Source organism: Candoia aspera, chromosome 17 (genome assembly GCF_035149785.1).
Source record: "Candoia aspera isolate rCanAsp1 chromosome 17, rCanAsp1.hap2, whole genome shotgun sequence".
In the NCBI taxonomy this organism is placed as follows: Eukaryota; Metazoa; Chordata; class Lepidosauria; order Squamata; family Boidae; genus Candoia; species Candoia aspera.
The window spans coordinates 10,440,432-10,453,499 of record NC_086169.1 but is presented as its reverse complement, the minus strand read 5'-3'; the positions used below and the strand labels follow the sequence as shown (position 1 = coordinate 10,453,499).

Below are 13,068 nucleotides of genomic sequence, written 5' to 3'. Positions count from 1 at the left end.
GACCGATACGGCGCCAACGGCCGCTTCCGGTCACGCGCGAGTAACCTCGCCACCCGGAAGTTGTGTTTCTCCCGGCCCAGAGGGAGGAGGGCGGCAGATGGCGGAGGCCAGCAAGAGCAAGAGCGCCGCGGCGGCTCCTCCGCCTCCTCCCGCCGGCGGTGGCGGGGCGGCGAAGCCCTTGACGCCCGAGCAGGTACCGCGTCGTGCGGGGGGCAAGAGGGGGAGCGAGCCGAGGGGAGGGGCTCCGAGCGCCGGGCCTCTGGGCATGCGCAGAGTGTCCAGGCAAGCAGAAGGCGTGTGGTCGCCGCGGGCGACTGTGCGTCTTCCGTCCCCTGAGCATGTGCAGAGTCCTCTCTCGCTTTCCCGGCGAGCGGGGCTGCTTGGAAGCGGAGGGCGGGCCGGGCCGCTCCGGGGCGTCGGGAGGCGCGGGGCGGCCGGAGGGGCTGCTGCCTTCGCGGGTCGCCTAGATTCGTTGGCTCGCTCCCCGCAGTACCCACGAGCGAGCCCGGAACGTGTGGAACCGCCCCAAACGGAGCAGTCGCGTGAACAGGATCTGTGCCTGGCAGGGTTAGGGTCACAGATACCCTCCTCGATTGGTACAGTCAATCTATGTTTTATTAGGTCGCAGACCAGAGTCACAGATAGAACACAGATTTGTACAAACACGGATAAAGATGCATGAAAGTGAAATAAAACATAGTATTAATGGTGGAATCACTGATGGGCAATCAAAGCCTGCCCAATTTTTCAGATGGTATAACAAACTCTGTCCGCGTTTGAAGAAACCCAATCGTACTAATCAGGTAGCAACAACTGTACGCGGGAAAGGTCAGAATTTCCCGGGCATTTTGTCACACGGGGAGCTATAAAATGGGTCTGTGGGTCCTTGCAGCAGGTACCGTATAGCAGGGCATGAGCTGGAGCTTCAGTGGCCCCTTGTCCACGGGCCCAGTCTCGGCTCACAGAGGACTTTTTTGCATCCGCCCTCCGAAACGGCTGTGGCAAGTCGGCTTGACCTGGTTCCTGGATTTCATCTGTGTCGTTCGGAGTTTAAGTTTAACATACTGTGCAAATGCGATCACGAGGACTGTCCTGGACCCGGGCTTAGTGTGTTCTGCGCACCCAGGGGGTGGGGGCGGGTCCTTGCAGCGGTTTGTATCCAGTGTCACTTCTTGCGCCGACTTTCACTGCAGCCGCTACAATTAGATTAGCCTCCAAAGTGAATTCCGCAGCCCTTGCCAAGGAGGAAGCGGAAGGAAGTTTGAGATCCAATGCCCGGAACTTCCGATAAAAGGTAACACACGGTTGGACTGGGAAGGTGATAGAAGCTGCTCTTCTCTCATTGGTAACCGCTGGGAAAGATGTACGCAGGAGCGGTTGAAGTGAGTCCTCAGCGCTCTCAACTGGCTGAGAAAAGAACGCAAGCCAGGGCTGTTTACTGTCTAACATTTGATCACCAAATAGATGACAGGATGAGAAGGGCAAGAAAGAACAAGTGAAAGCAGTACCAGTTTACAAGCTCAGGCTGAGCATGGCTGAAGAGTGGTTTTCTCCCCCAGGTGGTAGCAGGATTTAACCGCCTCCGTCAGGAGCAGAGAGGCCTCGCTTCAAAGGCAGCTGAGCTGGAGATGGAGCTGAATGAACACAAGTACGTAATGGCCACAAATGAAGAGTGGGGATTTTCTTGATTCTTGGCTGATAACGTTTGGCTGGTTTTGTTGCAACTGAATTAAAGTAGCCAAAATCCACCTAATATTCAAAATGTGATGCCACTGGGCATCTAACCAAAACAACATGCTTTCAGAGGGCACTGATGAGGCTTCAAGATGGAAAATTACAGGTAGTCCTTGCTGAACAGCCACAATTGAGACCAGAATTTTTGTTGCTAAGCGAAGCGGTCATTAAAAAAAATCCAACCCAATTTTATGACCTTTTTCGTGGTAGTCATTAAGCGAATCACTGCAGTAGTTAAGAGAACCACGTGGTTCCCCATTGATTTTGCTTGCCAGAAGCCAGCTGGGAAGGTCAAAAATGGTGATCACGTGACCATGGGACGCTGCAACAGTCATAAATGCGAAACAGTTGCCAAGTGCCCAAATCGTGGTCATGTGACTGCAGGGACACTGTGACAGTCATAAGTGTGAGCACCGGTTGTAAGTCATTTTTTTTCAGCACTGTCGTAAATCTGAACCATCACTAAACAAATTGTCATTAAGTGAGGACTACTTGTAATAAGCTGGTTTATCCGTTCCTTGGTTTCTAGATTCTTTAGTAGGGTTGCCCTTGTCTGGAGATGTTGAACAGACTTCTGCATTTCCTTTTCTCTGCAGGCTAGTTATTGAAACACTCAGGGAAGTGGACCCTACCAGGAAATGCTACCGAATGGTAGGAGGCGTGTTGGTGGAGCGCACCGTGAAGGAGGTTCTCCCGGCCCTGGAGAACAACAAGGAGCAGGTAATGCCCTTTGGACAGCAGGCTGCCTCTCCGGTTCTCAGTGAGACAGCAAGTGTCTCTTCAGCATCTTTAGTGAATAATTTCTGGCTTTTGAAAGCTGGAAAGAAACAGAAACCACGTCTGTTGCGGCTCAGAGGAACACTTCTTCTGGTCCTTTGAGGCTAACGATCTGCGAAAGACGTCTGTGCGTTGCCATTTACAAGCCTCTTAGAATGTCTTGTGTTCCAAACAACATTTGCGTTTCTTACTCTAATTCAGGCTACATGCAGGTGTGTTCGGTGCTGTCTTTAATAATAGTTGTAGTAATATATTGAAAAATAATCAAGTATTCATTGTTTCTGTATGTAAAGAGTTTCCAGTTAGGCACAGCGACATTAATTCTATCCCAGGCTGCCGGTGGAGTGTCCCAGCCAGGAGGGCGGGGGAGGCAGGGGGCAAGCATCACCGTGGCTGAGAGGAGAAAGCCAGGGAGGTCGGAAGAGAGATCCAGCGGTTCTGGATCAGGGTGTGAAGCCTTCTCTCCCTCAAGGGCTGTATGTCCTTGCAGAAAACCTTTCAGAGATGGCTCCCAACTAGACACCTTGTCCTTTTAGCAAGTGAGGCTTTCTGGCCGGCTGCCTCTGAATCTAAAAGTGTGATTTGGGCATCACAGCTAATCTTCACTGGTTCCCTTTTAAAAGCGCCCGAGCCACTGAATTCACTGTCTAAAGGAGAACTTTCCTTTTTCCGGTTTGGATTTGCAGCTCAGACATTCCTTTGGGTGGCTACTGTAAGCAAGGGGGAAGAGGGTTCCCCCCCCCAGTTTCAATAGAATTTTTTATGCTCCTGTTGCGGGGCGGTGATTCTTGAGTTGTGCAGAGTTGGGGTACATCTTCCAGTCCCAGGCTTCTCTGAGGCCCGGAAAGTTACCATAATTTGGAGAGAAGCGAACGCCAAGTGTAATATTGCCATTTGATCATTGTTCTCTCCTGTCCTTGCCAGTTCTTCACCGCCACCCTTCGTTAATTCCTTGAACGAATAGCAGATCCTAACCTGCCAGCTCGGTTCACGCTGGACATTTTTGGCGTTGACTCCAGGAAGTTATTTTTCTGAGCTGCGACGCCCCCGAATGCAGGTGCCTGCCTCTTCAAGGAGAGTGGGAAGACAGCCAACCCGTTGGCTTACTCCTGCTTGTTTTTCCCCGGCAGATCAACAAGATCATTGAGACCCTGAGCCAGCAGTTGCAGACAAAAGGCCGGGAGCTGAACGAGTTCCGGGAGAAGCACAACATTCGCCTGATGGGGGAAGACGACCAGAAGGCTCCTTCCAAGGAGAGCCCAGAGGGGGCGGCTGCCAAATCCAGCTCGACAGGAGTCCTGGTCTCGTAGTGAGGAGGGTGGACTTGGATTGAAGGACTTGACCTCCCTCAGCCCACAGTTGCAGCGTTGGAGCTCCAGAGGCTTCCCGTTATCGTTATGGATGTTATAGCGTCATGTCTTCTGTGTTTCGTTAAATAAATGTTTGTTTGTTGTGGAATTTGGGCAAGCGTGCAAGTCAGCGTCTGTACAGGATTGTCTTCGTAGCATGGAGGTAGTGCATGTGGGTGGGACGAGCTTCACTCTAGGGCAGTGTTTCTCAACCTCGGCTGCTTTAAGATGGGTGGACTTCAACTCCCAGAATTCCCCAGCCAGCCAGGCTGGCTGGGGAATTCTGGGAGTTGAAGTCCACCCATCTTAAAGCAGCCGAGGTTGAGAAACACTGGTCTAAGGGAAGCCTCTTCAGCCGAAGCACATTTTGACTCATTGACTTATTTAGCGACTGAGAATGGAGGACAGTTCCTAAGTTGGAATTCTGCTCAGTGGGTGGGGCTTTGTTTTCTTGCCCAGGAACTGCCCATGCTGGCAAAATAGGTATGGCAGTTGCCGTCCAGTAAATGTAGGGGGTATTGGTTTGGGGAAGCCGGGCCCAAATTCCTCTCCAAAGAACCACAGTGGAACAAATTCTAAGAAATACCTTGGATGGTTTCATTTTACAATTTTGAGAGTGGCACCGTTTATTTTATTAATTAGTGAAAAGTGAAAAAGTGCTCTCGGTTAATTGGGTAACACATCTTTAATGTGAGCCATGTAACTGTTTTAGCTACAGCAGCACTTCAAAAATGTGTTTCCCCCTTCTGTTACAGCTGGGGGAGATGGCCACACGTGGCTCAGGACCACAGGAACAGCTCTCTCCCTTCCCAATGAAGCAGGAAAATGGTCTAGCTTCAAATAAAGATGAGAATTGGAGTCTAAGCCTCTGGGACAAATGTTTTCATTCCCTCTCTTAAAACCCTTGTAAGTGAGCAAAACAAAAAAGGGGGAGGGGGCAGCAGAAATTTCATCCATTCTGGGAACATCACTATATTGCCAGAGGCCTTTTGAGTTCAACAGTTGCGGAAGCGAAGGAATATTGCTTTTAAAGAGAGAGGTACTTCATCTAAAATAGAATAACCCTTTTCCCACAAAACTCATATCCACATGGAAATATGTTTGCTTTAATTAATATATTAAAAGCCAATATGTGGCTGGTCTGATAAAACCTTTAATGGGACCAGAAGCCTTTAAAAAAGGATATTTGGCAAACGTAATTAAATCTGTTGAAGATCCAACTTTTTGTTTTTTAGATTTTGTTTTAAAAGATAGTAAATCAAACTTGGGGAAAGGTTGCAGAGATCAGAAAGTTCAGGTTTTATTTGTAAATTTGGCAAAACTTCATTTGTACATTTGGAACATACCTAAAGGCTATGGTGGCTGGGCTCTCCCCGGCATTTTCAGCGCACGCCGGGTGCTTATTCCTGTGCAGAAAGAGAACTGGTGTCTTTCTGACATGCTTGAGGGGTGCGTTGACTTCATCTGAGTGGGCCAACTTTCCATGGCTAAAGGAGAGATTCCTCAGGAGCGTCGGAGGGACCATTTGGCGGTTCCAGCTGGTCAGCAGAATTCTCAATGTCACGGTGAGATCTTCAAGGTACAGATCTCTGGGCAAGGGGTCTTGCCATCAGCTCCAAGCCCACCAACAAGGTACAGCTTATCGTTCCAGAGGCAAGTTCGGTGGCCGCATCTCTTCTGGGCCGGGTTGGCAGAAGGAAAGTGAAACCAGTTTGCCGGTGAAGCCCCTGGAAGAACAAAAGCAGAAACACTCCTGGGTAGTCCTAAAAATTTCCTCTCCAGGCCAGGGGCAAGAGAGGCAGAGGGGAGGAATTCTGGGCTGAGAGTTGCTTTCTCTCTCTCTCTCCCCACGTTTTGTTAATCACAAAAAGCAGCAAAGACCCAGTGCAGAAATGTCCCCAGCAGGGTTCGGGGTTGGCTTTGTGCAGCATGTGAAGCTGGTCAGTGTGCTGGGTAAATTATGGATTACGGTCAGATGCGCCATTCAAAATGCATCCTGTTTATCCTGATCCCCCAAAAGGAAGGGATTTATTTCTACGGAGAGTGGAAAATGAAAATGGCTGTTTCAAATGCAATTTCAAGAGCAGGTTCCAATTTATTTATTTATTTATTTGTCAGACTGATCACCGCCCATCTCCTGCTCCAGGAGGGACTCGGCAGAATTTCTACTTCCAGTGTCAGACGGGAAGGCTGCGAATCGAGTTGGAGAGAGATTTCCTCCTGGCCTGTTTAAGGGAGCTTTTTTTATTCCAACGGCTTTCTTCACCGGGGGGTGGGGGTGGTAGGGCTGGACAGGACAGGACAAGCTGCTTGGCCGAAAAGCAAAGGAGAAGCGCTTGGGTCGTGAATCTCACTGGCCAGGGGAGGAGGGGAAAGAAACCTTACTGGTGTCGTAGATGTACAGATCATTGCAGATGGCATCTCGCCCCCTCGCCAGGGTCTCGCCTCCGAAGATGATGGCGAAAGGCCCAACCACCGTGCAGGAATGGTGCCTCAGGCCCTTGGGGGCCTGCCGGGATCCCTTCTCGGTGCTGACTAAGCGAGACAGGTGCTCGGTCAGCTCAGGGGCCTGGGCGGACTCCACCTGGAGAAGAGAAGGCGGAGAGCTGTAGAGACGGCTGGGCTCAGCCTTGCTTTAAGGGTGCCACCCTTTTTGACCAACTTCCTTTGAATTAACTAACTAACCCTATTTATTATGCATACAGGACACGCAGCTGCAAGCAGGTGAAGGACTCCTAATGGTCCACAGATGCAGATGTATACAATGAAAACTTCCACAAGAAAAATTGAAAATAAGATATCACAGAAAATGACTTTGGTTCCCAAACACTCTACAAGAGCTGGGCCATTCTGAAGGGCCAGCGCTGCCACCTGGAAGCCGTGCCACCCGGCCTTGGCCCACCCCGCCTCTTGGAAGGGGTAACCCAGAAAGACTGTGAAGGTCAGGCCAACTGTAGCCAAGCCAGAAAAGGCTTTCAGAGTTAAAAGCAGTGGATTATACTGCACCCAGAAGTTTCTTGGTGGGTGTAATGGTTGCCGATCCCAAACACTCAGACTCACAAGAGGTTGCTAAATGAAATCTGATTTATTAAGGACACTAAGGCAAATACAGAGAAAGCTGAGAATGACCAAAAGCGCGCCAAATACAAACTAAAAACCCTCGGCTACAAACGTAATCCCTCCCCCCTACTAGCCATAGCAACCACCCCCCTCCCAGGTGCTAGCAACTGTTTTCTGCCCATCCTGGGAAAGCAACCTTGAACACAGGAGATAACCCAAATACATTCCGACCCGGCAGCTAAGAGATAAGAACTTCCCAGCGAGGAATCTTCCTCCCTTCCGAGATCAAACACGTATCTGGCTAATGACATGCGAAACGTTACGATGTACCAAGCACATTGAAACGGTGAACATGACAGTGGGTGACACAGGTCCTGTAGTGATGGGCTCCCGATGCCAGGTGTTAGCACTCAGGCCACTGCATTCTGGGCCAGCCTGCAGCTTCTGGGTGGCTTTTAAAGGCAGCCCCAAAGAGAATGTGTTAGAATAGCCCAAACACAGAGCGGAACCACTGCAAAACCATGCCCTCAATTCCCACCCCCTGCAGGTGGTCCAGCGGGATACCATAGTTTATGGTCCTGAAGGATGCTGAGGGTCTAAGGCAGTGTTCCTCGACCTTGACACCCTTAAGATGTGTGGACTTAAACTCCCAGTGGGAATGCTGGGACTGGAAGCCCACCTATCTTCAAGCTGCTGAGGTTGAGGAACACTGGTCTAAGAGGACCAGGGTGGGACCAGCACGCCCCTACCATCCAGGTCCTGACAAAGATCATCCACTAGAGCAGTGTTTCTCAACCTTGGCAGCAAGGCTGGCTGGGGAATTCTGGGAGTTGAAGTCCACCCATCTTCAGGCTGCCAAGGTTGAGAAACACTGCCTAAAGCTAGGGTTAGAGAGCATGTCAAATATTACTGACTTTATACTTGATCTCTGGGCTGGATTTTGGAAGAGCACCATGGATTTCCTCCCCTCATAGCAAGAATTTTATGGGGGGCACTTGCTCAGCAGGCCCCCTGATGATACCCCTGGCATAGTTTTGCTCACCTACTTGCCAAACAGCTCCGTGCACAGAGAGGGGGGACACAGCCCCCTCCCTTTTGCCTTCTGAATGGCAGTGTAAATTTAGTTCACCCAAAGAGGACAGGTACGGTGGCAAGGGAGAGAAAAGAGCCCCAAGGATTTGGCCAAGGCTGACCCTAAGGGCAGGGGGCTGTTTCTACAGGCATCCTAGCTCTTTCCCCTCCTCAGCCACCCATCGGTGGGCCATGGGTGGGCATCTGACTCACGTGGATCTTCCCTTTCCCCCACTGCCCGGCCACATCGCAGTCGGCAGAATCGCGCCCCCCGAAGACCAGCAGCTTGTAGCCGCCGCTCTTTCCCTTCGGGCTGTGGTCCTGCAGCAGCATGGCAGAGTGGCCGGCCCGTGACGCTGTCCGCGATGCCTCTTCTTTGTACCTTGCGGGAGAAAGGGGGAGGAAGAAGAGAAAGATTTTGACTCAGCAGGTCAGGTTGCTCTGCCCTCCTTGGAAAGCTCATTCCCCGCTCTGCTGTTGGCCATTTAATGGTAGATGATGCATCCGCATTTTGCATTATCTACATACACGCTTTTTAAAAAAATCCGTTCACTTGTGTCCGATTCTCGGAAACTGCCTGGACAAGTCCCTGCAGTTTTCTTGGCAAGGTTTTTCAGAAGTGGCTTGCCATTGCCTCCTTCTTGGGGCTGAGAGAGAGTGACTGGCCCAAGGTCCCCCAGCTGGCTTTGTGCCCAAGGTGGGACTAGAACTCATGGTCTCCTGGTTTCTAGCCTGGTGCCTTCACCACCACACCAAACTGACACAAACTGGCTCATATGCACTTAGTTTGTGTTAAATCTTGTTTACAAAATGCATACTGCCTGTACATGGGCACCGTGTTTAGCCATAAGTGGCATGTTTTGGCTTAGCATGTTAGGTAAACGATCGTTGGGATTTGTTAACCGTGATACAGCACACTGTGCAAACACTCTTTTGGGGGAGATGGGCGGTAATTAAATTTGAATAATAAAATAAATAAATAAATACAACCATAGAATGAGGTATTCTTTTTTTTTTGAGTGGAAGGCTTCCTACAGAGCAACTGCCAACATGTTTTATCTGAATAAGTGGGGGCAGATTTAAATGTAATTTGCTGAATAAACCATGATCCAGAGTGAGTTGCCTGTTGTTAAGTACCCTGTAAGCCTCAGATGAGGGCACCCTCTTCTCAAATCTAAAGAAAAAATGCTACAAGGCCAATTCGGGCTTCAACGGTCCAGAAAATTCAGGCGAAAGCTCACGACATTGCCGTTCCATCCAAAATAATTTCTATTATTCCCATGCTGTTGCTACCAATGTGGGGAAGCATTTGGACACCTGAATGGCATCTGCTGTCTTTTCCATCTCCACAAGGACTAGCCCGGTGTTTCTCATGGATGGACTTCAACTCCCAGAATTCCCCAGCCAGCCATGCTGGCTAGGGAATTCTGGGAGTTGAAGTCCACATGTCTTAAAGTTGCTATGTTTGAGAAACACTGCCATAGATGAACACAGCCCTACTCCAACACACTCCATGCCAGGAAATGTTTCTTTATGGAATTGAGTGGGATGTACCAGTAGGTCTTGCTGCCAGGATGGACGTGCAACGTGAAGATGCTGGCGTAGCGCCGCTGGGTGCGTAGGCCACCCTCACGGCCCACCACCCGCAATTCACCCTCGGTCAGCTTGGTGCAGGTGTGGCTGCTCAGCCCCACGGGGGCCTCGTTGGACGGCCTCGCTGTCCAGCGTTCCCACTGCCTCTGCTCAGCATCGAAACAGGACACGTCCGAGACCCTGCGGGAGCCATCCCAGCCACCCACCACACACAGGAAGCGGTCGCCCAGCACCACAGCCTCATGGTGGCTGCGGCGGTACCCGCATTCAGGAGCAAGCGTGCGGACCGTCTGGGCGGCGGGGTCAAAGGCCACCACATCTCCGAGGGGTGGCTCCTGCGCCTTCAGCCCCCCAAAAATCAGGAGCTTTCCTTGCACCACGTTGCACGAGTGGAAGCCACGAGCCAAGAGGTCGCTGCGGACAACCGGCTCCCATTCCCAGTGGCTTCCGCCAGAGGCTGCCATTCTGGTCTTCTGCAAGAGGTGGGACAGCACAGAGCAAGGACCGCGAAGTGCCAACTGGATAGGACAAAATGGAAAAGGTGCATCACCATATTGGACTACATCAGCAGCATTCGTTTACTACAAGCAATGAAATACAGTCCTCGCTTAACGACCACAACAGGGACCAGAAAATTGGTTAACTGGTGCAGTCATTAAGTGAGGCATGTGACCACACCCTATTTTATGACATTTTTTGTGGTGGTTGTTAAGCAAACCACCATGGTTGTTAAGTGAATCATTCAGTTCCCCATTGATTTTGCTTGTCAGGAGCCAGCTGGGAAGGTCACAAATGGCAATCACATGACCCCAGGAGGTTGCAAGCATTGTAAATAGTTGCCAGATGCCAAGTGCCCGAATTTTGATCACGCGACCGCATGGACACTGTGATGGTCATAAGTATGAGGACCGGTCGCAAGTCACTTTTCCCAGCGCCGTCATAACTCTGAACAGTCACTAAATGAATGGTTGTTAAGCGACTCCCTGAAGAGTGAGCAAGCTTTGGGATGATTAAATTCATCAAAACAGAAGTTAGCCAAGAAGCAGACTCTAAGGAGCAAAATGCATGGGAAATTTTACTCAGGAAAGTGGGAGAATCCACCCAGGACTTCAACCTTCCCCAGCCCGATGCTCTCAGAGGTCCTGTGAATCCAACTCCCAGCCTGGGAGTTGTATGATAACAATATAGACCATAATTTATAAATTACCATTGTGTCCATGCAGCAAGCTCAGCCAAAATAAGTAAAACACTTCATGGCTTAACAGAATGGTCTGGTTGACCCAGTTTGTACACGGCACCATGAGCTACCCAACACTGAGCTTGTTGTGTTAACTGTAAATCAGCAAGATGGCCTGGATTTGCACAACACACTCGGATAAGGCATTATTGGCTAGTTCAGTGTTTCTCAACCTTAGCAACTTCAACTCCCAGAATTCCCCAGCCAGCATGCTAGGAGCCTTCTTTCCTATTGGCTTAAAGGAAAAGAGGGTGGATTTGTATTAAACAAGCTAGCAAAATAATCAGTATTTATCCTACAAACAGGTAAACAGCACATCTCCTGAAGGACAGGCTATGAAAGGCAGACTGTTCACAGTATGTACCCAGCTTCACCCATCAGTTGGGGATTATGGGCTTGTAATCCACGTTGCCAACGGATGGCAGGGAACATTAACACTAATGTTCAAGCCAAAACCTTTGGAACCTGCGTGCTAGAGGCCTGCCACCCTGGATAAGAGCTAAACCAGGGAGAATTAATACGGCAAGAGAAATTCTAACCAAGGAAGCACAAAAGGAAAGAGATAAGATTCACACCTTGTTTTAAGCCGTGGTTTGTGCACTAAACTGCAAGTGGCTGACTTGCATCGTAGTTACGGTGACCATACATCCTTTATCATAAAGGACAGCCCTTTATTTCAGGAAGCTGTCCTTTAGATTTATTTATTTTTCAGAAACTGATTTTTGTCCTTTATTTGGTCATTTCACTTGTACTGTACAGTAATGCACAGTCTTTCACATCCATGTGAAAAAATATGGAAATTGAATTGTCTTTTTAAAATAAATTCACCTATACTTTTTGTGTTAGATATTTTTATTTCTTCTAGGTTTTTCTTGCACTTGAGTTTTCCTTTGTAAAGCACTTGTAAACATCACCAGTTAATATTTTTTATCCTTATGAACCTCTTTCAAGTTTGCCCCCTTTTTCAGGTTGGTCCTTAATTTTTCCCAAGAAAATAGGGTTATCGTAACCAGACTAGACCGGATAATGTAATTTGAACAAACGACAGCTTAACCATGATGCGTAAACCAGGCTAGTGGGATTAACAGTTATAATCCTGGAACTGGCAAGCAAAACTAAGGACATGGGTGTGTTTTTGGAAGAAGTTTGGAATACCGCCAGGAAAAGTCCATTCTGTAGATACCAACAATCAGATTTTCTTACTGGAAGAAAAAAAAAAAACAGCACCCCCCCCTGTTCATGAAAGAGAAGAGGTTGCATCAGAGATTGAAAAGCCGGCAAAATCATTATGGGGTGTCCCCCAGCCTGCAGGGATTACGTCCCTAGTGTGCAAAGGCTCCGAGGCCACGTGCTCGCTTGCACGCTTGCACGGCTGGGCCACCCCACGCCCCAGGCAGGAGAAGGCACAGCTTGCACGGGTCATGCGCCGCCCTGCCTTTGCAACCCACTGTCAGGCCTACCTTGGCAAAGGGATCCTGCAGCGGTGCAGAACCTGGTTGCTCGGCAACCGTAGTCCGGCCTCTGAACAACTGCAGGCGTGGGAGGCCTTTGCAGGGTGGGGTGTGCCGCAAGAAGCCGGGGGGGGGGGGCTGGCTTGGGGATGATGGGGGTTGCAGTCCAAAGGGGCACGGCTGGGGAAGGCCGGTTTAATGCTGCTGCACAGACTGCGGAGATAATTGGAAAAATGGTCATGAAAGCAGACGGGCAGGAACAAAAGCGGGCGGAGGGGCAACCTCTTCTCCAAAGGCTGGTTTGTGATCTGGGAGTATCTGGGCATGTGCAGAGGAACTCTTCAGACCGAATCCCTCCATGCCACACCTGGCTGAAGTTCTTGCAGGCCACTTTTTTTTTTTTTTTTAAATCTGGAGGTGCCATTGATTCATTAAGTCTTCTCTCTTTTTCCCACAGAAAAAGGGTCCTGCTCATTTGGCGACGGACCCTCCCCCCAGCAAAATGTGTCCCTCTTCCAGATGTGGGGCTGCAGAAGCTGGGAGGGGGACTGTCGTGTGTCTCTGGGCATGTGGGGAGTTTTTTTCTTTTCCCCAAGGCTGCTCATAGTTTTGCTTTGAGCCGCGCCTTATGGAAAGTAGAGCCCAAGTGAGAAGCTGCTCCTTGTTGACCGATAAATCCTCTTGGATTTATACTAAATAAATAATAAAGTTGGCAGAATACCGGACTGGTGCTTCTGGAGGATGAAATGCCAATAAAATTCCCTGCCGCTGCAAACCAATGATCCCATTCCCCCCA

The 13,068-nt window shown here is 49.8% G+C and overlaps 3 protein-coding genes across 3 annotated transcripts in view; 2 read left to right on the top strand and 1 right to left on the bottom strand.

Annotated features, from left to right (window-relative positions):
• Positions 1 to 13,068, top strand: part of COPA (COPI coat complex subunit alpha) — a 307,095-nt gene that overhangs the window by 187,603 nt on the left and 106,424 nt on the right. The gene's annotated exons all lie outside the window — the stretch shown is intronic.
• On the top strand, positions 67 to 3,969 carry PFDN2 (prefoldin subunit 2). The gene is made up of 4 exons (XM_063316571.1): positions 67 to 193; positions 1,560 to 1,648; positions 2,331 to 2,454; positions 3,642 to 3,969. Exons 1-4 carry the CDS (start codon positions 98 to 100, stop codon positions 3,819 to 3,821), a joined length of 489 nt encoding a protein of 162 aa, XP_063172641.1. The 5' UTR covers positions 67 to 97; the 3' UTR covers positions 3,822 to 3,969.
• Positions 5,404 to 10,048, bottom strand: KLHDC9 (kelch domain containing 9). Its single transcript, XM_063316729.1, has 4 exons — positions 9,546 to 10,048; positions 8,205 to 8,373; positions 6,246 to 6,444; positions 5,404 to 5,587 (listed from the first exon to the last, which is right to left on the bottom strand). Exons 1-4 carry the CDS (start codon positions 10,046 to 10,048, stop codon positions 5,421 to 5,423), a joined length of 1,038 nt encoding a protein of 345 aa, XP_063172799.1. The 3' UTR covers positions 5,404 to 5,420.

Coding starts and splice junctions, on each gene's coding strand:
- PFDN2 (XM_063316571.1), top strand. CDS start 98: ATGGCGGAGGCCAGCAAGAGCAAGAGCGCCGCGGCGGCTCCTCCGCCT. Junction 194..1,559: donor AGCCCTTGACGCCCGAGCAG/GTACCGCGTCGT, acceptor TTTCTCCCCCAG/GTGGTAGCAGGATTTAACCG. Junction 2,455..3,641: donor TGGAGAACAACAAGGAGCAG/GTAATGCCCTTT, acceptor TTTCCCCGGCAG/ATCAACAAGATCATTGAGAC.
- KLHDC9 (XM_063316729.1), bottom strand. CDS start 10,048: ATGGCAGCCTCTGGCGGAAGCCACTGGGAATGGGAGCCGGTTGTCCGC. Junction 6,445..8,204: donor GGGGGAAAGGGAAGATCCAC/GTGAGTCAGATG, acceptor TCTCTTCTCCAG/GTGGAGTCCGCCCAGGCCCC. Junction 5,588..6,245: donor TCTGTACATCTACGACACCA/GTAAGGTTTCTT, acceptor TTGTTCTTCCAG/GGGCTTCACCGGCAAACTGG.